The sequence below is a fragment of the Neodiprion lecontei genome, chromosome 4, assembly GCF_021901455.1.
Source record: "Neodiprion lecontei isolate iyNeoLeco1 chromosome 4, iyNeoLeco1.1, whole genome shotgun sequence".
Lineage (NCBI taxonomy): Eukaryota > Metazoa > Arthropoda > Insecta > Hymenoptera > Diprionidae > Neodiprion > Neodiprion lecontei.
In genome coordinates this window covers 33,161,676-33,184,252 of record NC_060263.1, presented here as the reverse complement: position 1 = coordinate 33,184,252, position 22,577 = coordinate 33,161,676, and the positions used below count along the sequence as shown (strand labels likewise).

Below are 22,577 nucleotides of genomic sequence, written 5' to 3'. Positions count from 1 at the left end.
GGCTCGCCTATTTGCTACCCAACTACCTCTATTAATGCATCGAACTGTTTTGGCGTTATTGCCGACTAGTTCAGCGGCGATACCGTGGTTCGCGACGACAAGGAGCAAAAAGTCGGAACCATGAGAGCTGGTAATTCGTATCAGGCTCAGCCGGCATCCTGCGTATCAGCTAAAATTTATATACGTTTGAATTCTAGATAATTTGCTCTTTCAGAGCTCCTAGCCAACTTGGGCGGAAGGTATTTTTCCATTCGCGATAACCGGACTAAGGAGCATTCGCATGCGTTTAAACTTGTTCGGAGTACGATCATGGCTGTGACGGCGCGGAGTAGAACCATGCGGCGTTCGATGGAAGCGCGATGAACGGTCAGGGAAAAGCTGGGCAACGCCGGTATACAAAGGTGATAACTCAATAGCGAAGCGACTTCGCGATTCGCCGGTAGCGAGAGCGCTGCAAGGGCCGAACGTAACGGAGGTTAGATAAATTCTGCACGACCAATCCCAGCTCGGAGAGGCTTCGTATCTTAACTATGTAGTCACAAGAGGAGCTCACGTGTTCCGAGAGTTTTTAACAACTTTAATGCGTAAAAGGTACGTACAGGGTCGGGTACGTTGGTGTGATGCGAAGCCAGAGAGTCTGCGCGTGTGCGGTGTACACAACGAATTTGCCGTACAGCGAACACGTAACCGCATGATGAATTATATGGCTCGATAAGGTCGTACGTGCTAATTTATTATCGTTGTAATCGCGATTTTTCTGAATTTTGATGAAAAATACGTTAAGTAAATAAATAAATAAAGTGAAAATAAAACTTGGGAAACGCGAGGTGGACGGCAAAGGCAAAGGTAAAGGCACGGAGACCGTAGACCTTGCGGCACGGCCACCACGCACGAAGAGTGTGAGGAAAAATTGATATTTATTAGCCTAGTGGTGGCGGGAATCCCTTGGCTACGTAGATATTCCATGCTGCCACCCACTCGCTGTACACCTGCCCCGACCGTGAGCTGGGTTGACAATATTTCGAGCCGCGTTGCAATCTTGGTCATTATTTATCCGAGTTGGTACCCACGTTAATTGGAGACACATTACGATACGTCGAGCCGGTCGGCTTCCATGGCTCCGGCGTTTCAAATCCTTTTACCAACAGAACAGAACGGTCAGACGCGTGTGACCCGTGGAATATTTCTAGAACCGTATTTCCCGCGTTTCTTCTCACCCCACCTCTGCACCCTGTATATACTAAGATATAGTCTCGGAGATAGCGCAAAGTGCAAATAGATTATTGTTAATGCAGCACGGTTCTATTTCAATGATGCGACGGGCGCCCGCTACGCAAGGTGCATAAATTGTTGAGTTGGGGGAGCGGTGCGAGGTGTCGATGCGCGATAAATCTATCGACGATCGGTGATGGACGATCCGAGGTGGTCGAGCTGCTCGCTGTGCCCTGCTTACCCAGGACCAGACAACCGGGAATGTGGCGCATAGGTGCGCTTCGAACGACGTATCGAGACTCTCTCACCTGCTCGCTCGTGCCTCTCTGCCTTAAGTAATGCGCCCGAAGGTTCCCTGGGGTGACCCACAAGTTCGTGATTACCGCTATCGAGTCCTATTAAGTAGTGGCCATTTGCGGAACAATGCCTCATCTCAACGCTGACCGCATAACCCAGGTTACCCATTGCCAGGAAAAAGGTTATATATGTATAAATATGTCTGGAAGATCAAGGAAGCTGCCTCTCGCAGTTTTAGAATTCATGTCTCGCGGGCTGCAATCAGACCAGCCCGCAGTGCTACTGGCTCAGAGTCCAATCAAGAGGAGACTGTAGATGAGGGAGGCTAGATGATCGTGGCATGGTAATTTGTCGCCGACTAATCGAGGGCAGTTAATATACGGATTCATTTCACGACGCATCGCCCGAGGGTTAGCGCTGGATTCTTCTACCCACTCTGTCCAGCACCAGCGTATGAGTAAATGTACTGGAAGCGAAGAAAACGTGTCGTGCGGTGGGTAACTACGTATAATGCCGTGATCATATCATTTTGATTAAATATTAAAGTTCGAAACCATATTGTGGATGTTCGGATATTCGGATGTTCAGATCAGAAAGTGACGTCACCCAAAATTTTTTCTCACTTGACGTCATCGATCTATAGTAATCGTCGATGACGAAAATCGGCTAGCCAAATTCCTCAGTCCGGAAACAACCGCGCAGTAGAGCGGACGTGTGAGAACCGCGCTCCGCAGATTTCGAGTACCGGGTTCTCCTACCTCCTGCATCCTGCGCTCCAAGTCCGCTACCTGGTGAAACTCGACTTCCACGACAAGCGCACCGAAGTTTCCGCGCTCCAGGTCCACCACCTGCTAAAACTCGACTTCCAAGACAAGCACTCCGTAGTTTTGGCTGTCCAGGTCCTTGACCTGCTGACTTTTGACCTTTACAAGTAATTTTCTGTGGTTCCTGCGCTCCAGGTCCGCTACCTAGTGAAACTCGACCTTCAGGACAAGCGCTTCGTAGTTTCTGCGCTCCAGGTACGCTACCTGGTGTCTTTTAACCTGTAGGACAAATTTTCCGTAGTTCTGACTGTCCAGGTACTCTACCCGGTGAAACTCGACTTCCGGGACAAGCGCTCCATGGTTCCTGCGCTTCGGGTACGCTACCTAGTGAAACTCGACTTCCAGGACAAGCGTTCCGTGGTTCTGCGCTCCAGGTACGCTACCTGGTGACTTTTAACCCGCAGCACTAATTTTCCGTAGTTCTGGCTGTCCAGGTCCTCCACCCGGTAAAACTCGACCTCCAGGACAAACGCTCCGTAGTTTTGGCTGTCCAGGTCCTTGACCTGCTGACTTTTGACCTTTACAAGTAATTTTCTGTGGTTCCTGCGCTCCAGGTCCGCTACCTGGTGAAACTCGACCTTCAGGACAAGCGCTCCGTAGTTTCTGCGCTCCAGGTACGCTACCTGGTGACTTTTAACCTGTAGGACTAATTTTCCGTAGTTCTGGCTGTTCAGGTCCTTGACCTGCTGACTTTTGACCTTTACAAGTAATTTTCTGTGGTTCCTGCGCTCCAGGTCCGCTACCTGGTGAAACTCGACCTTCAGGACAAGTGCTCCGTAGTTTCTGCGCTCCAGGTACGCTACCTGGTGACTTTTAACCTGTAGGACTAATTTTCCGTAGTTCTGGCTGTTCGGGTCCTTGACCTGGTGACTTTTGACCTTCACGACTAATTTTTTATAGTTCTGGCTGTCCAGGTCGTGCACCCGGTGAAACTCGACCTCCAGGACAAGCTCTCCGTAGTTCTGGCTTGTGCGGTAGCCTGAGTTCTTTAGTGTTCACCAGCCCCAAGGAAGTCGTGAATTTCTTTTGGGACACCGAAGTATTTAAAGGATGCCGAGGACATGTACATTATACGCCCGCCCGGAAGTACAGCCTGTATGCGAGAGGTTAGGCCTGCGATGATTTACTGGATGTATCGTACCGCGTCGTCTAGGCAGATAACCCGGACTGCGGCAGGAGTGTGAAGAAGAATTCCGCGGTTCACCGGTAACCACTTTTGTTTCCGAGAGCACGGTTAGGTGCCAACTAAGCGGATATTATATTGTACTTAGCGAAGATGATATCGGCCGGTTTCTGCTCGCCTCGTAACTTGACCACTGTAGTCATTAGTATCGAGTTTCTCACGCCTCTTACGTTAACCGTAGGGCCCGAGGTTTACACGTTGTTGGAGCTCCAACGCCACCACCTATCTTGCGTATCATCACGCTCGTAAACAATGATTTATTGAAAAATAGCTCGTCCTCTAACCCGCAGCAGCGCCAAAGCTGTCCTCGTTTCATCTTTCCTGGTTACATGCAGAGCATTACAGGCACGCAAAATCTGGCATAAAAACCGACCGCGGTCAATACCTCGGGGGAAGAGAGAAAGAAAGAAAGAAAAAACGACACGGACCATCCAAAGAGAATCCGTCCGTCAGAACAATCCGGAGATAAATGTTTATAGACTCTCTGAGCCAGCCTCACGAGATGCATCTGACGATAGAGCTCGGCTGCCTCTTGGTGAGATACATGGGTCAGAGACTTATGTAAAACATGACCTGAATTGAATAATTTTAAATATAAACTGCTCCGAAGGTTCGATGGTAACGTTCCCTCGCTGGCACCGCTCAGACCTATGTACACGTTACAGTTTCTCAACGAAGCTTCTCTCTCAGCATCTCACGAATCGGAAGCACGAACGATCGACCATGAGGTTTAATTTTTAAGCTGTCGCGTGTTCTGCTCCAGCTTTTGATAGGCGGGTATTCAGCTCTTTCATATGCTTCAGACCCTCCGGATCGGAATCAATACCGTTTGCACACGCAGTTGCATTCTCGTATGTTGACGCGGCCTTCCAAATCAACAGTCTTCAATGACTAACGCGAGGTAAGCTGCGGAAATACTCAATAATGATGAATTCAGATCGACAATGTATCGCTGACCATAGGTACGACGGGTGTGAATAATGGGAGGAAATGATGTACGTCGTTCAATTTTTACAAAGTAGTCTTACGTACGAGAACCTTGTTGTACCAGCAATCTTACATGTGCGGAATCAATATATAGTACCTTGATAATTACACATACCGCAAGGTAGATTTTTAGCCCGCTGACGGGTGAGTTGTTGTATGGTCGTGATTCAGAGCTCCGCGGTCTAATCGTGACTGGTGGGATGCAATATCGGATTGATCACACGTATCTGCTCCATGTCATAATTCCCTATTCCTTTCCTTAATTAGGTGTTTCTTCGGAGGGGGGAGGAGGGGAATTTTTGCCCCAGGTGCCCGCTCGCATCTCGTTAGGGCCATTAACGTGCGATCTAGCCAGGGTCCGAGGAAAACTTGCGTCTAATGGATCCCCGGAGTCGTCAGAGTAACTGACAGGTCTCTCTGCGTGCCTGACCCCGGCACTCTCGCGCCCTCTCAAAGCCCATCCTCTCTTAACCCCGAGTATTACCGGTAATAGGGCGATCTTGACGTCGGAGTTCAATAAGAGCGGGAGGTAATTGATAACGTTAACCGCGGGGATTAATCCGCCGATTTATGGGCAGAGTGCACCGTGGATTTTTCATATTTACCAAATTGAGGGATAATCAGATGATATTAATGATCCTCACTCCCTAGGCAAGGGCGAGATAAGTACGGGGGATAGAAAGACGTTCCGATCTCCCAGCGGAAGATCAGAGCTCCGGGTCAAATAATCCCCAATGATACCGCGCGGACGTGCCGCGAATGTTCTTACCTGGGATCAAACGAGTGCCCTCCGTGTCTCGGCCGCACTTCTTTAGCCGCAACCCGTTCGTTCAACGTCGGCACACGTGTTACCTGGATATTTTTGTCAAAACGAGTCGTGGTTGCCCTCTTGGCGGGTTCGATGATTCGAAGGCGACATGCTCCAGATCACGGACTCCCTGAAAAGTTATTAACAATAAGTTGGCGTATCAGCGTTTGCGTTGCGAGAGATTTATGACGCGGCAAAATCTCGCGCTTCGTTAGCGGACAATGAATTACACGGAATAAGACGCGGTTAATTAATAATGGTGATTATAATTGGCCTGAAATTTCTTGCGTAATTGCCAATTTCGCGAAGTGGAACCCTCAGCCGGCACAGAGCTGACGGCTTCTCCGCTTGTACAAAGCCGCGCAATGCTCGCGTGAAAGAAATGCGAATTTCACGTCCATTACGAGGCAATCGACGGCTTCAAAAATCAAACGATCAAGTTGTCGAGCACGAGCTGAAATTAACCACCTCACTATACGCTCATCTCCATCGGCGCGACGGTTCAAGTTCAATAGATTTTCGTGTGAACCGATAACTCCCTCCGGATTCCACATTCCTCGAATTCTAACCGGCAATGTATTGCCGCTCATGCAAGTTTAATTAGTAACAGCAATGTCACGGGTATTTAACATGCTTGTCGCTTTGCGCGCGTGCACAAGAAATCGCAGCAGCCGACTCCTCTCGACCGCTGAGTTGCGCATGAATCTCGCATTGGCTATTACAATATTCATAAGCGCTAGAAAATCCCGGCTTGCGCTCGGGACTTTAGGGGCGATCGTGACATGTTTTGCTTCTTGGTCAGTGAACCCTTTCCTTCCTTGTTTAACGATTTCTGGAACCCATTTTTCTTCATCTTTATCCTGCACGCATACGGACACCGAGAATTTTTCATGTCATATGTTTCGTGTTGTTATCTACCCAAAAATATACCCGACATTCCAGTTTTTAACCCCTTCCATTTTTTGATAACAGAATTCTCTCATTCCAGTACCACCACCGCTGCCGCTGCGAGATGTCGCGAGAGACAGGGAACGAGAGAGAGCGGCCGAGAGGGAACGGGACCGAGAGAGAGAGCGGGAGCGGGAGCGGGAGAGGGAGAGGGAGCGGGAGCGAGAGAGGGAGAGGGAGAGAGAACGACGGACGAGGGAAAGAGAGAGGCAACAGGAACGGCAACGAGAAATTGAGCGAGAGAGGGAACGGGAGAAGGAACGGGAGAAGGAACGGGAGCGGGAAAGACAACGGGAGAGAGAAAGGGAGAGGGAGAGGGATCGGGAGAGAGAGCGGGAGAGGGAGAGAGATCGGGCGAGAGAGGTGACGGCGTGCGTGGCTGAACCCCCGGACGCCGTGCTAGTTTCTTCATCGGCAGCCCTCCTCGCCCTCCAGAGGATAAAAGAAGCCTCTCTGTAAGTAGATTGTACCCAGATCTGTTACCCATACAATTCCCTCATTATTCGTCTCCTCTTCTTTCTTTCCTCTACATCTTTTCATCTTCGCCAGAACACTGCAGGTTTTTTACACCGTACCTATTATTGCACGTTGATTTATCCACTGACATGAGCTAGAAGACAGATAAGTTTCTTTCGCTAATCGGACCGACGCATTATCGCTTTCTATCCACTTGTCATTTTATTGATAATTCAGCAGTTCGAAAGATATATATGCTCCCTGATCGTCGTGCGAAAATGGTATACGTCGAAAAGCGCAATCTCGTTCCGGGGACGGCGAGTTCAGGGAATCCGAGAACCCGGTGCAATTCGTCAACCGCGAGTTGCCGACGATGACAGATTTTCCGTCGACGTCGATCTCCCGCGGTGAGCAACTATCCTGTTTATTTGAAATTAAAACGTCAAGGGGGAAAATACTACCTCGTTCTCCAAGTACGGCACGCCTACGTATATTCTTGCTTCCTGCAGAGACCCGTGTCTTCGCCGGCAATTTACGACAAATCGTTGGATTCCGATCGACTTGAAAAAGGAAGTATTTCTAGCCACGTGTATACCTATCCGCAATTATCAATTCATATCATTTATCTACACACGTATCATCGTATGCCTACGCATGGACGGATTATGCTGTCAACTACAATGTAGTCATGTGCGATGGTCAAGTGACAATGTGTAATAATAAGTCAAGGATAGTTGTTGTATCGCAGATTCTCTCCTACATTGCCTACGTACTTCGACTGAATATTGAAAGGAAATTCCAAAATCATCGTTTATTCTCTCACCGTCAATCACCTAATCATTGGCTCGTCACACTTTCCGTTTTTTTTACACTTTCCTTATTAAATACTTACGATGAAACTATTAATACTTCGAAAGTGTTCACGGGAACGGTTGTGAACACTTTGCATTATTATCACTAATTTCAACTTTAACAAGATTGCAATTTTTGAAATACCCATCGGGCTCATTGACTTCTACGACCAATTAATTATCGATGTATAGTTTTCATTCTGAGCAAACTGGAGTTCATGTGGAACGGTTAAACGGTGTAAAAAAAATCACTTCAAGCAGTGTTTGGTACACACATGAGACTGAATTTCACGTCCCTATAGTGGCAGTAATATTAGAACTTCAGGAAAATACCGTTGCCGAGTCACTACCGCAAGACGAGATCGTATAATCGTATTGATCAAGATAATTTTTATTAATTTCTGTCTGAAAACGTATGTGGTTCTTTACGCTATATCTGAAACATCTGAAAAATATATTTCCGAAAACTCATGCCACGCATAACTGTTTGCCACCGAGAATTTGTACACCCAAAATCCCAAACGAAGCTGTGTTTAATTTTTGAACGACACTGCGCTGTCACGGGATACCTTCACCGTACATAATCACAGGGTCGAGTGACACTTGCGGTGAAGTACGGTTGTTACAACGACGGATGCAATCTTAAAAAAATGAAAATGTGGAAGTAATAACGTGTTCGAAGTCACATACAACCAGTATCAAGTACAGTGTCGGATTAGACAAGAAAAGGGGCGAACGTAAGGCGTGGAGCCGTAAATATAGGGTCTTTGCCGTAGTTATGCAATGACTATGTTTATAAGCAATTAAGAGTAACAACGGTGATCAGAAAAGTCAGTGCAGCCTGAGGAGAAGACTGAGGTGGGCTGGGAGCTAGGTTGCCAGAGTTTGTTACCGGACTACGGGAGTTGAGCGAAGATTAGGAAGCTGGCGAGATGCGGCGCGTAAGATGAAAGCTAGTCGGGGGACCGATTACCATACAAAAATTTCTAGGCGGTTCGTAATGAGTAGCAACGGAACGCGGAAGGCAACGGAAGGATGGTCCGCCTTACTCGCTCGTCTTGCAAACTTGATTTCAAACAATTCTCGTCACTGCTCATCGCACATTGTCCGGATGACTGTCGATGGTGGGTTTAGGTGATTCGTCGTCCAAATATTTCGCTTGTATAAAAAATGCGGGTCTGCTTTTTGGCCGTAAAGTTTTCTGTGTAAAAACGGCTGGGGATGAGCGATACCCCAACTCATGTCTGTTGACGGATAAGCAACGTCGAAGAGGCTCTTTGCTCCCGGCAAACTCCTTGGAGGATATATCGAACGAAGGAATTCTCGTGTTTCGACGCGAGGCGCTCCCGTTATTGTCTTTTGCCGGTTGTCAGATGAATCCCGACTCCCGGGGAGAGACGATCTCGATCGATGCTACGCGGAAAAAACGGGGAGACAAATGGGGACTATTCAGTGAATCGTTCAACCTTATGCCCACCAGAGATTTATTTATCTTTGAATAATATGAAGTCGAGATAGGCGCTGGATACATTTTATTTTTGCGCAGTCAGCTGCTGACGGGATCTCGCGGCAGTAGGTGTAGCTACCAGACACGGAAAATTGAATTCCAGCCAAGAAACAGTGGAGCGGAAAAATTCCCACAGACCTTCCGCTCCGTCGAAATAATCAATAGGTATCTTTGTTTGTCACGGTTCGCTACCAGACTGTATATCGTGTCTCACTCTCTTTCTCTCTCTTACTCTCTGCATTCTTTTATTTTCTTTCCTATACACAAGCCAGGACAAATCCCGAAAAAAATATCGTAAGAATTTGAACTAACCGAATATCCACATCGTGTTAAAAAAATATCCATTAATTTTTTCTCCTCAGAGTATTTCACAAGCGACCTGCGCCTGCGGCTGGACTAGGGACGGGAGGAAGAGGCAACGGCGGTGTCGGTGGCATCGGTGTGGTCGGAGGCAACGGAGGCGGACTGGGAGTTGACAGCGAGTGTGGAGATGCCCTGAAAAGACGCAAGGTCCACCGATGCGACGTCGCAGGTTGTGACAAAGTTTATACGAAGAGTTCGCACCTGAAAGCTCACAAGAGAACGCACACAGGTTAGTCCAGTACGACGTGCCTCAACCACACTGCCTCCTGCAAAATGTCGTGAAAATTTTTATTCGCCTCTATCGTCACTCGATAAAATCATAAACGGTTTTACAAAGTCTTGGCTGGCTCCGATAATCTGCTACGTTAATCAGATCCATCTAATAGACTCGAGTCTGTCCCGGTAGTCTGCAGGCCTCGAGGTCTGCGAAATGGCCAGATACCCGTACACGTATACACGATGCCTGGCGGATGTTCGGGGCGTATGCAGGGATAAGGCGGAGAGAATAATTGAACAAAACGACGGGATAATCGGTGCATTGTTAAGCAATCGAGATCGGTATCAGAGATTCATTCATAACAAGGTAACGTGTACGTGGCTTCGTACGCGCATTGTTCCTCGGGGCAATAGTCGCCATACCTATCTTGCGGAATATACGACACCGTCGTCGAACTGCCAGCGATAAAGAATTTTCTCAGAAAGGAGTTAATTAATGACATTACGCCGCGCTGCGTTATTCGCTTTCTCATTTATTATGGATATAAATGCATCGCGGTTTGTTTTGACGTAAACGGTAAAAGGAAATCACTGCTTTGTTACGAGGCAGATTATCCTCGTTAGGATTTCATTCCCACCGTACGTTACCGGCATAGTTGCCAAAATGTGTCCACAGCATGACTCGTTTCCGTTTTTCCATTTAAATTCCTTAACCGGCGCTATGGTGATAGTAGCGAATAAATCTGGTACGTCGCATCTTCTCTCCAGTGTTACGACTGACCCCGGTCTCCTCTGCGTTATAAAATCGTCTTTATGATATCGTATACACGATACACCACGGTAATGATTTTGCGGACCCGTAACGATGGATGATCGGACTTGAGACTCGTTAAAACTCGCGCAGCTCGTGCCTGTGTTTCAAACTGTCGGGCAGACGGTTCGGTGAATCATTGACTTGTACCAGAAGAAGATGGTGGTGGGGAGGGTGTGGTCGTGGGAACCAGGATCTTCCGTCTAGACCAGGGTGCACTATCAAGTCGCGGTTCTCAACCCGCAAATCTCGCACCGCCAATTCCAGTCTATCATTTAAATACAAGGTTACACCTGGCTGCAAGGTTACGGAGAAAAAAAAACAGTACAGCTCTCTGAGTAATAGCTGAAAATGAACTCTACCGCATATATTCAACTTCCTTAGACGGTGATCAAAATCGTAAAGGAATTGATACGTAATTACACAAAGAATGAGACTACGAGCTATGCTAGTACTGTAAACAGAATTCTTGCTGTCTAGATTCTTTATTTTCACTTTCATTCCGGTGAATACAGTGTAGTTTTTAGTAGGTACTACTCAAATGAGAGTCAAGATGGCGAGAGAGTCGTGTGCGGTTAATTCCTCTTATTCAATCTATCTCCCAAAACTTCTAACATTTTTCAATATTTGTTTGAATCTGAAAAAAAAACCTGGGTGAGATTATCCAAGCCTACACCGTATTTCTTCGAATTGAGTAAATTGCGTAGTTCGGTACAGCATGAGCGCCGTTTTCAGTTTAGCTCGCAAACGGGATTGTAAGAAAACGCGGTGATCTCACGATAGCGTGATGTCTGACGAACGACGGGAGGATGGCTCGGGCGATCTTATGTATTAATTAAAGCGATTTAACTGGCGAATAAACCTAACTCAAACGTCGTATCGCTCCAATCCACGTAGCACGGCTCGATTCCCCCACACTGATCTAGATTCTTGTCAGTTGAAGTCTGTTGATGGAGCAAAGCTTGTTAATGTAGGATCCCCTCATACAATTCAGATTTTTTCCTTGCCACTTGCGGACAGGAGCTCTTAACAAGTAGTATCAAAAATGCACAGACCATTTGATGTTGGAGTAAGAATTTCCCAAAAATATACCTTATATTGATTATTTTCTTGTTAGCTCGTGCTCTTTTTTGACATTTGCGAATCGATCGTAAGAAAAAGGAAAAATCGTTCACGCTGAGTACGTAAATAATTTAATTTGAACACGGTGTTGTCAATTAGCCTTATACGATATCTGTGACACTGTAGGTAATCCGAACTCTCCTGTCGAGAATACGGGCACGACCGGCAAACATATTATCTTCCTTAATTCAACGGCGACGCGGTCAAATACAAAGATAACATTTGTATAACACTTTTACAGTTAGCTAATAATTTATCGTGACTGTCAAGATTCCCTGTAATTAGTAATTACTCGGACTCTTCTGCCGATCGTGCAGAGAAGGAGTCTTGTTCTGTACTTAAATTCTAAAACACTTGACCAGCATAAGCAATACTCAAGCATACTGGGAGAGGAGCCTATCGCGTCGTTATTTATCTAAAGCCCCGTCTCGAACCCGGACCGCATCTTCGCGAGTACCTATATCATATTTAAGACAAATGGTACTACGAAAATACGTGCAGATAAATAAACTGTTCGTACATACATACATACATACATACACGCATACATACATGACTACATATGTATATAAATACCCACTCGGTATGCGTGGACATAAGTCCGTCAGACTCGCAACTCTCCGCTCATGAGCGGACGGGCTTAACCATAACGTGCCAAGATCCTCAGAACCAGTGATTAAATAATCAAGCTGAGCTCACAGGTGGCTTCTCTAGTCGGATGCACAAGTGCGCATCCCGTTCTCCGCGTGCGCTGAACAATCCCAGCACCTGACCGACGATGACTGTCATATTTTGTTGGCAACGGGAAGCGCCCCCAGATCTTTGGGCGTGATGCTCGGGTTTTTCCTCGAGGAGGTCGGAGGCCGCGTCCGGGACGTCGAGGCCAGTGGGACCGTCTTGGCATTCGTGATCGCCGCTGAGACTGGCAGCCGGTAGCATTTTTGTCACTACCAAATCCGAGCAGCGAGTAAAACGAAGTCGGTAAATAAAAACTTACCGTTCGTCCATCGCTTTAGAATTGACGCTCTGATGAAGGTCCCATAAAATTTTCACCTTCGGAACCTTACAGCGTCGTGCGCAGTTCGCGCGGTCTTTGCGAAGTTCGAGTCTAGTCGAGTTTGCGAAAGGGCAGTGTTAAGCATGGAAGGTGAGCAGCAGCACCGCGCTGGTCTTAAAACGGTAATGAGGTCGCGGCACGAACCGAAGTATTTTTCTCACGCACTTACATTCGGCACGAGAGAGCGAGTCACACGACGACGTAAGTCGCAGGTAAGATTAGGCGGCCCGGCGGTGTGAACCTTGATGGATTTTGGGCGGTTCCCAGATCTTTCCGGCCAAGCAAACAGACGCGTTAACCACGAACCTCTAATCAAGCTGTGTTACTCGACACTTTAATTCGCCTCATTTTACGAGGAACGGTATATGTCCCAAAGCAATTCTCTACCCGTAAACACGTAGCCAACACAAATTATTCGGGAGTCTCTCTCGGCCTCTGTCCGGGGCTTAGATCATTAAACACGGAACTCTCATCATCTGCTGAAAGGCGCCTTCAAAAATCACTAACTCTGATGCTGAATCCGGGTTTTTTCTCCGTAACGTATAATGAATTGAATTTATACTTGAGCTGTCGTCAAAATCCCATGTCTTGAGCGTCGAACGAATTTGCTCGTGAAAATTTTTCATTGCAGAGAAACACTCGAGCCGATTTCTCCACTGGTCAACGATTCTGATTCACAATGCGAGTGCAGAACGGTAGACTTTTACGATAGTGCAAATAACAAATGAGATCACCGAGGTAACACGGTGTTCATTGGCACACTGCAATAGTGTATGTAACTGATGTAAAGAGAACAAGTCGAAAAGTCTAATGAAAAGGTGGAGTATCATTATTAATGGTGGAACATACATACGTCAGTTACCTGGCCTATAGAAATAGAACGAGCCTCCTTTCGCACTTAAAGACTCATTCAAGTATTATATGCTACTTTTAAATTGCTAATTACTCCCTAATTACGCAACTAACGCGCGCTGACCATCGCGCTTCCATGTCATTGCACTCTGCACATACATATAATGTATTATCTCGCGCGATTCTGTATGAGAATTGCAAAGTCCAAGGTACTAACAGTGTGTAAAGAGAGGTAGAATTGGTTTTTTCGCTTCGAGTATTAAACTGCCATTCAATCTCGATCGAAAACTATGCCCAATCATCGGAAAATATCGTTACCGCAGTTTTATGTTGAATAAAAACATAAATAAAATTACATAAACCTGATTCGTGGCAACGAAATCCTCTCGAGTAATTATAAGGATGTACATTCCACGAGCTTTTCGACAGGCAGCAGCGAATTTTCGCTGAAGCAGTGAAAGACGTCATTGGTCAAAAATAAATATCGTGAAGCTAATATCGCATGCCAAAAGACCATGTAACATCAGGGTTAACCGCTAATTTTGCTGCGGGACTTTACCAAACCTTTCGTTAATTATAAAAAAAAACGATATCTTTTTTACATCGATCTCTTAATCGCCAGAAACTCAGGTCAGAATTGCATATAAGCTAACGTTAGGCAGGAATCACCTAAAACAGCTGAATTTTTTCTCTCCTACTCCAGTCGCGTCTTGCAGATATTCGCCTATCGAAAAGAATAGATATAGAGTAGATAGCGAATCGCATACCGATCTTACCGCAGTATACGAGCCCGTATACGTACAATATTTGAAGAAAGGTTAATCAAACGAGGAATCATTCGTCAAAAGAACGACGTACGCCTACGTATACATCACGCCTCGTTGCGTAAAAGTTGATAATATTATGCATTATTGACGCCCGTCAAAGACCTCCCTCCGCCCCGCGAACGTCTGCAACGGGTGACTTGATCCTGGAATATGATCTACGATCGTTGACTGGTGTCACGACGGACTCGGCAGACCCAGTTCCCAGGGGGCACTCTGGTTCTGATCACGATCAGATCCGAGCCCTCCGCGCTCGTTGCCCAAGCGAACAATCACTTTGATTGACAGGTGGTGAAACGTGCCTTGCAGCTCGTGTGAGGCAAACGAAACTCACGGCAATCACCGGGTGGCTTCGCCGTTACGTTAAAATTCACCCCGGACGAACGGTTTAATTGTTGTTTTTGATTTTTTTTTTTTTTTTATTCTCTTTATGCTTTATTATGTATTTTTCCCAGGTGTTTATAAATTGAGCGAACCGTGGAGACTTCGAACGTAACGGAGATATAGTGTTTTCTGTAGGAAGAGGTATTCAAAAAACTAAATGAAACAATCAACGGCGTGATCATAATAACGAGCCGTTGCAACACGAGAAGTGCTTTTTAGACTCTCACCGAGATTTACCCACGGAATAACCCATTTCGTTTTGTTGAAATTCCAACTTTTTTAAATATTTCTTTCTCTTCTTTTTATACTCGATTTGTATAAACGTACAGTTTTACTGGGCGTCAAATTAAAATCGTGACAATATTATTTATGATCGTATAAATAACCGACAACGGTAATGCGCCTTAAGGTCTTTGCGGTAAAAAGAGTTAATGATTTTATCAAGCTTGAGAGAGGGAGAGTTAAATGATCTTCTGCGAGAAAGGAAAATAAATTAATTGAAATAGGAGGAACAAAAAATACCAAGTGATAAATGATCGTTACCATTAAATCCTCATATCGCCCATATCTCTCACAATTATGGACTCGGACGTGCACGTTATCCCACGTCTTTAAAAACACTTCCCGTGTGCCGCGCTTGAAATTTCTCCGAGTATAATAATACGAATTTGCTTATATCATGCAGGTACGCGAGCAGAATTATTCTAAATCTCGTTGGGATATCGTAACGAATGATCGTTCCCCTGAAATCTGTTTGTTTGTCTGAAAAGTAATACGAAGAAGATGGCCGTACAAGAGCCACAGAGAGTATACACAAAGCACCGCCGGAGAGATTTCTATCGCGGATCGTCATTGCTCGATATTTTACCGATGCCTATTCGAATCCTCGTTCTCTTCCTCGTGACGCGAAGGGTGAATACAGAGGTCAATCCGTATTCACCCTCCTCGGACTTCGTCTATCGATCAGAGTGGTTGCTTGTTTAATTTTTTTTTTTTTTTCCTCGTTTTTTTTCTCGACTCTTAACTACACCCTGTCGTTATCTCAGGTCTAATCGGGAAACAGGCGGGCATTTGACAAAAAAACGAGTCGAGTTCAAACGAATCCCAATCACCATATTTCGCCGGCGAGTCGCTGGGGTCAGGAATTCCGCCGCAAAACGACCAGTATGCATGTCATTCGGTTTTACTCGGGGTGCGGGGTTCCGGCTGCATGTGAGTTAGATCGCGGCCGAAGGTAGGCACAAGGTACATGCGTGCCATGCCGATCACGACGGTGCATTATCTCATCGGTATGAACCGTTATTTCCGTCGTCGTCGAAGGGAACAACTCACCATCCGTCGACGACCTCATGTGGCGGCGTGGGTCGACCCTTCGCACGACTTGTGCACATCGTGCATGCGAAAAACGCGTTTGCAGTCATGTTCGGCCGCACGCGGTAGCGAATCGAGAATTAATCTTTTTTTCTCCCCATTTTATCCTTACAGGGGAAAAGCCGTATCAGTGCACGTGGGTGGGATGCACGTGGAAGTTTGCGAGGTCGGACGAATTGACGCGGCATTACCGAAAGCATACCGGTCAAAAACCGTTCAAGTGCCACCTTTGTCAGCGTTCCTTTTCAAGGAGCGATCACTTGTCTCTCCATATGAAGAGGCACTGATCGCCGTCGCGGCCGCGTTACGTCGAAAGCCGAAGAAGAATCCTACAGCTACGACGTTCGAGTACATTCGGGACCTGATGAGCCCCTCCCCGAGGAGAGACTACACGATATGCCTGCCAGGTGAGGACGGGTCGAGGAGGGGAGCACTAGAAAAACAAAATAAATAAAAAGATTAAATAAAAACGTTCACTAGATTTAGAAGTCTTAGAATGAAAGAGGGAAGCGATTTAGTTGAGTGGTTTTACCTTGACGTATGAACAAATCCACTACAATATACATATGATAAATGTAGTATACATACGTACGTATATCCAGGTAGCGCCGTACTTTAAAATTCAACGCTGTATGGTATTCAAATTTGTGTGTTATTTTACATATACGTATATCAGTCCGCGCAAACCTCGGTTCAGTTACGGCCAGGGGTATAAAACCACGCGATCACGGATTGGCCGCAGTTTGTTACAGGTACGGATGCTCCGTGCAGAAACTGTTCAAACGAAGAATTTCAATCACGCAACAATATTTTAATCGAAAAGTTAGTATTTCAGAAGAAGAAAAAAAAAAATGAAAATGGTGGAAAGATGAAAAAAAAATAAATAAATAACTAAATAAAAACCGCTGCGGGTTCAGCACGATAAACTTCATACGATGGTAAAGAATTCTCCATTTTTAGCTTAATTTTTTAATAATTCGTTCCAATTCCAATTAACTTGATACGATTAAATAAGGCCAGCTCAACTAGTCTAGAGCGTTATAGTAATGATCCACTGACAAGGGAAGAGGAAAAAAAAGTGAAGAATATTGAATTAAAAAAAAAAATAGAGCCAGTAATAATACAATATTTAGGATAAATAATAACGATTACGAATAAATAATTAAAGTATGTTACTAAATAAATAAAGTAAAACTCCGATAACGGAGCTTGGGACTTAGCATGCTCAGTTAAATGAAATATACAATCGTGATGAATCTAATAAGCAATGTGAAAACAAAATTGAGTAAATTAAAATAAATAATTAGGGTGAATTTTAGAAACTATTCAAAATGCACAAAGAATTTCGCGTTTAGGAATGGACAATCGATGAATCTGTAAATTCTAAGAGCCAGTATTAGACGTCTGTATGCGTAAATCACTGCAATGGATCAGTCAAGACCTCTCTCGAATCTTTGCGAAACTAATTTCGTACTACGTAATCTCTATCGCGTCCCGAAACAATAATAATATATATGGTATTACATACCGTACGCAATTGTTTTTTCGCGATCGATTGACAGATTCGATCTGAATATATATAGGTATATATATTTGTATATTCAAGCAATAGACGTTCTAAATTAAAAGTGTAAAATTAAATTTAAAAAATCTATACTATTATGATAGAATGCCAGTTAACGGACAGTATATCGTAAGTACCTATAACTATGTTATACTTCGATCTAGCGAATTCGATATGTACCTACATACTTATTTAATCTCAGCTCAAAATTTTCATGCACTTCTGTTGATGATACTGGAAGATGCCTAAATGAAAATCTCGGTATGAATCGCAAGGACGCGCGAATTTTAACACTCAAAAACGCGTTCACCGGACGTTTTAATCTTTCGCAAACTTCATTTGTCTTAAGTTTTGTACGTAATATTTTTCACTCTAGGCAACCGTAAAAACTTTACAAGTTAAATAAAAATAAATAAGTTAATAAATCTAGCATTCTTTTAGTTTGTAAAATAATTTTAGCTTTCGTCGCACCGCCGATTGCAAAGAACTGCCACAAATGTGACAGGGCTGGGAGAAGGGGGAGGTAGATAGAGAAAAAGGAGAGCGTTGCGAAAAAAGCGACACGGATGAGTTCAGTATTGTCCGTGTAACAGACACACACTTACGCTCTGTAAATCGGCTGTACAGCGCGTTCATTATCGATTAGCTAATATTTTATTTTTCTTAACGACGAATAACGATAATTAATAAATATACTAAAGATAGAGAAACTTTGAAACAATGGAACAAGATGCCAGTATATACTAGAGCCAGTTATCCTAAAACCTCTACGTATAAGATTACATATACTATAGAGAAGAAAAGCAAAATGAGAAAAAAAAAAAAATAACAATAATAATAATCAATTAACTTTATCGCATACGCTACTTTATCATATAGGAAATAGTGCCTTGAATAAGATTAAGGAGTCCAATAGTAGTCTGTTAAGCTATGCCGTTGTATACATACTTCAGTTACTGTAGTGCCTTGAGAAACTGCATTCACCTTAAATTCCGCAACACCTGCGTATATTCGGCCCATCGTTTCCATTCGTTTTTCCAAAATCCATACCTTCCGTTGATTTTTCAAAACTCTCAAACCCGCGCACCGCGGCGAGTGAAGAATGGGAACAGCGCGGCGGGGTTTATCGCGAGGGCGTAGATTACATTAATTTCGGTGTCTCTTTGGAGTTATGAAATTCAATACCGAAGCCGAGGACCCGCCCGGCCCGCCACCCAAGAAGAGCTCGACCCGATCCCGATGAGTGATATCGTTGTAACTTCCTTTTAAGGAATTTCTTGAGCGGCCTGAAGGCGTTAGTAACTCGAGTACAGTTTGCGTGATGAGCGATGCCCCTCGTCTCCCGACGGCACCGCATTTGACCATTGTCATTTATTCGATTTTCAGGCGCGTCTCTCATCTCCGTATGGTAATCGCGATTCAGCCAATACGGCGTCGTTTCGACCTCGCCTATTTTTTTCTATTTAATTTTGCTCTTTTCTTCCATTTTTTATCGGACTGTAATGATGCACCATGTGCAGCGACGTGCAGACCCTGGAACAGTCTTGACACCTGCCAGTAATTATGCGTGTAATCCCTGCAGTTTCGCAGTTTTTGTCATATGATCCAGCGATTTCGGCTCTTTAAACATACAACTGCACGGCGTGTCTCAATACCGGCAATGCTGTACAAAAGTCAAGCAGAAACCTGACCAGATGTCCATAAAATCAAGCCTAAGCCCCTCCAGCTTATTTCTTATGGTAATACTCACGCCCATTCAATTTTCCCTAGATGGTCATCTATGAATGGATAGGAAGTAGGCGAAGGATCGTTTCAGTTGAACGCAAAACCGTTTGCTTTGAGGGCCCCACCCAACGATACGATATTTGCATTTCAAGTGCCTTAAGAGAGACGCGAGTAGTGAACGACTAATCAATTAATCTTATACTCGGTCGATTCGATGGGTGAAGAATCTTGACCGTGATTATGCGACACCGAAATTTCTCTAACTTTTTCTTATGCCTGTTATTGCCAACCTCGGTCGAATTTCAAACATTTCAAGTCTCGCATAATTCTACTGCACGCTATGAGCGCTCGGCCAGTATTTGGTTCAATTTTTTAATAAACTTTTATCTAGATAATTTTACCCGCGTTCAGTGATGCGTAAATTGTTTCTCTACGAAAAATATTAACTGACGAACTAAAAGATGAATTGAGAAAGCAACACAAAAATAGAACCGACTGCACCTGCAGATTTTTTCGCAGATTTCATTTCGAGAACCTAGAAGACAGATGAAGTAGCCACGGTATCATTTTCAAGTGTATTTAGCATCATGATGCCGTTTTTAGGCCAGTCATATAATGTAAAACACGAAGCTCGATAAAACTAATACTTACAACCGAAATGTTGTGTACCTACATGTACTCCTAACTGCTCAAACCTATTTGGTGCTTTTGTACGTATTTAGAGAAAAAAAATCAATAAATAAGTGAATAATAAAAATGATTGAAACGCTGTAATGAATACAAACAGACAATACGTTGTAACGGCACTCAATTAGTAGAGTCGCAATCTCGGCTGTAGAGGGCTTGGACATTGAGAAGACGAAAGCTTTTTACAACTTTAGCAATATTTTTTGAGCTATAATTATCTCATGATAAAGTATAGTCGAAGTGTATATTGCGTAGATATCATGTAATAATAACAAACATTTGACAGAGTTCACATAATAATAACGATATTGACTTGAACTACTAGTTCGTAAGCTGGTAATATAATATCTAATTATTGTAAAAAGTTTGTAAAGCTAGTAAGTATGTAAGGAGAAAAGAAATTCATATACATGGATAACGGATATAATATACATATAACGTGTAATAAATGCATTATACCCTATATCATGATAATATTATGAGTTTCATCGATACAACTAATGGGGGCCAGTAATTCTCTCTCGGATCTCGCACGGATTTATACACTATACGGCGCGCCGGATGCCGCGAAATTTCCAATTTTCTCTTGATCGATACCGCAAAGTACTCCATTCGCTTTTCCGGCTAGTCTCTCGAGATGCCGATGATAACTTTAAAATGAGGTCAGTCAAAGCGAATGGCGTACTGCGGAGAGGATCAACGTTTTGCAAAACAATTCGAGCAGGGCACCACTGATACATACAGGTAAAAGCTGTATTTGCAAGTCGTTGAGTGTTACGACTGAATGCATATGAGACACTTTTACCGACTATATATCGCGGGTGTTCGGGTAGCTCGAAACGGACAAGCAACGCGTTCAAATCGGAAATACAAGAGCAGCGTATCAGCGCGCCACTAACTATTAATCGTTAAGTAATAATGATAATATTTTACGTTGAATAGAAAAATGATGATGTAGAACAATAATAATATATTACCGCGATCACTGCATAAAAAAGGCATTATTTTCAACATTTCAAGTTTTTACTACTACTACTACTACTACTACTACTACGACTACTACCACTACCACTACTACTCCTAATACTGTACTACTATTACTATTACTGCTACTATGCGTTGCTTGAAGAATTTTTTATATTACGTATCACGCGTTCTCACATTAGTAGAGGTTTACGAGCGTAATACCCTATATATTATCTATAATAAATTATGTAAATGAGGTTGTAATTATTATATTCTTATATATATAATTGTTATTAATTGATGCGTATATTTGATTTGGAATAATTTATTTATTGTATGACAATTTAAAAAACATATATATATATATATATATATACGTTATCAATATGCGTGTATCCTGCGAAAAAATAGTAGAATTCATTAATCTATTAGATAAATTGTTGTTTTCTTTTTTTTTTTATTATTTGTCTCTTTACGTTTTTTTCTTTGTGTTTTTTTTACGACATACTGTAAGTACGATGAAATATTGAATAAATATTTGATATTGGCCCATGATTCCTAATAGGAGTAAAATATATAATTATATTATATATGCAAATCGGACATAATAATGATCGATACATGTGTTACGTTAAATATCAAATTGTTGGGTTGTGTGTATATAATATATATTCAAAAGCATCGCGTACGTGTGGCAGCACAACATTACACTTATATATATATATACATCTATAGATTTTATTATTATTGAAGCCGATGGTCACATATTTTAGATATATTATTATTATTACTATTGTTCTTATTATTATTATTATTATTATTATTATTATTATTATTATTATTATTATTATTATTATTATTATTATTATTATTATTATTGTATTTGGCAGGGTTATGAGATTAAAATTGAGAAAACGTAGTTTTCACCGTTTACCTCACTTTATTTGTTCCAGCCTACCTGTGATCATCGTAGAATCGATCCCAATGTCCACCTACTAATCCATAATATGTATAATTTTTCAAGGATTCGGCGACTATTTAAAATCGAGCTCTGAACCAATCCGGGTCCATTTCTGCCCGCGAGCCCCTCCATAAAAATGGTTACAATATTTACCCGTAATATTACGATTACTCGATACAACGAGAGGCTGCGGAGGCTAACAGTGGGGCATAAAATTTTGTGACGTTGAATGGGGATAATTAAAGTCAGTGCCGGTCAGTTTGGGCTGGAGCATTTATGGATACACTTCGCAGGAGAAAGAAAGGGAGGCCTACGAACAGCTACGTTATTCACGCATGTGTAATGCTTCGGTAGGTTCCAGCGTGCAGGTAAAGGTTACACCTGTTAACGGGATAAACGACCGAAAGAATGAAGCTACCTACGTATGCGTCGTGTATATATAATTTATAGTAAGTATTAGTCGTTGCGAAATACGCGGGTACGGATGTAAGCTCTACGTGGATGCACACGTTGGACCCAAGTCTCTCGGCGAACTGCCCTTGGCGCGAAACCTAGCGTCTTGCCCGCGTTGCGAAATGACCGCTGCACCCAGGATTCATAC

The 22,577-nt window shown here is 43.6% G+C and overlaps 1 protein-coding gene across 3 annotated transcripts in view; it reads left to right on the top strand.

Moving 5' to 3' along the window:
- The window catches only part of LOC107220574 (mental retardation GTPase activating protein homolog 4), a 259,594-nt gene extending 241,059 nt beyond the window's left edge, over window positions 1–18,535 (top strand). For all 3 annotated transcript variants that reach the window (XM_046738441.1, XM_046738440.1, XM_046738439.1), the window contains 3 exons: window positions 6,300–6,714; window positions 9,436–9,665; window positions 16,188–18,535. In XM_046738441.1, the coding sequence (XP_046594397.1) occupies window positions 6,300–6,714; window positions 9,436–9,665; window positions 16,188–16,360 (818 nt within the window). In that variant the 3' untranslated portion in view covers window positions 16,361–18,535. The remainder of the gene's footprint in view (window positions 1–6,299; window positions 6,715–9,435; window positions 9,666–16,187) is intronic.
- The last annotated feature ends 4,042 nt before the right edge of the window (window positions 18,536–22,577 follow it).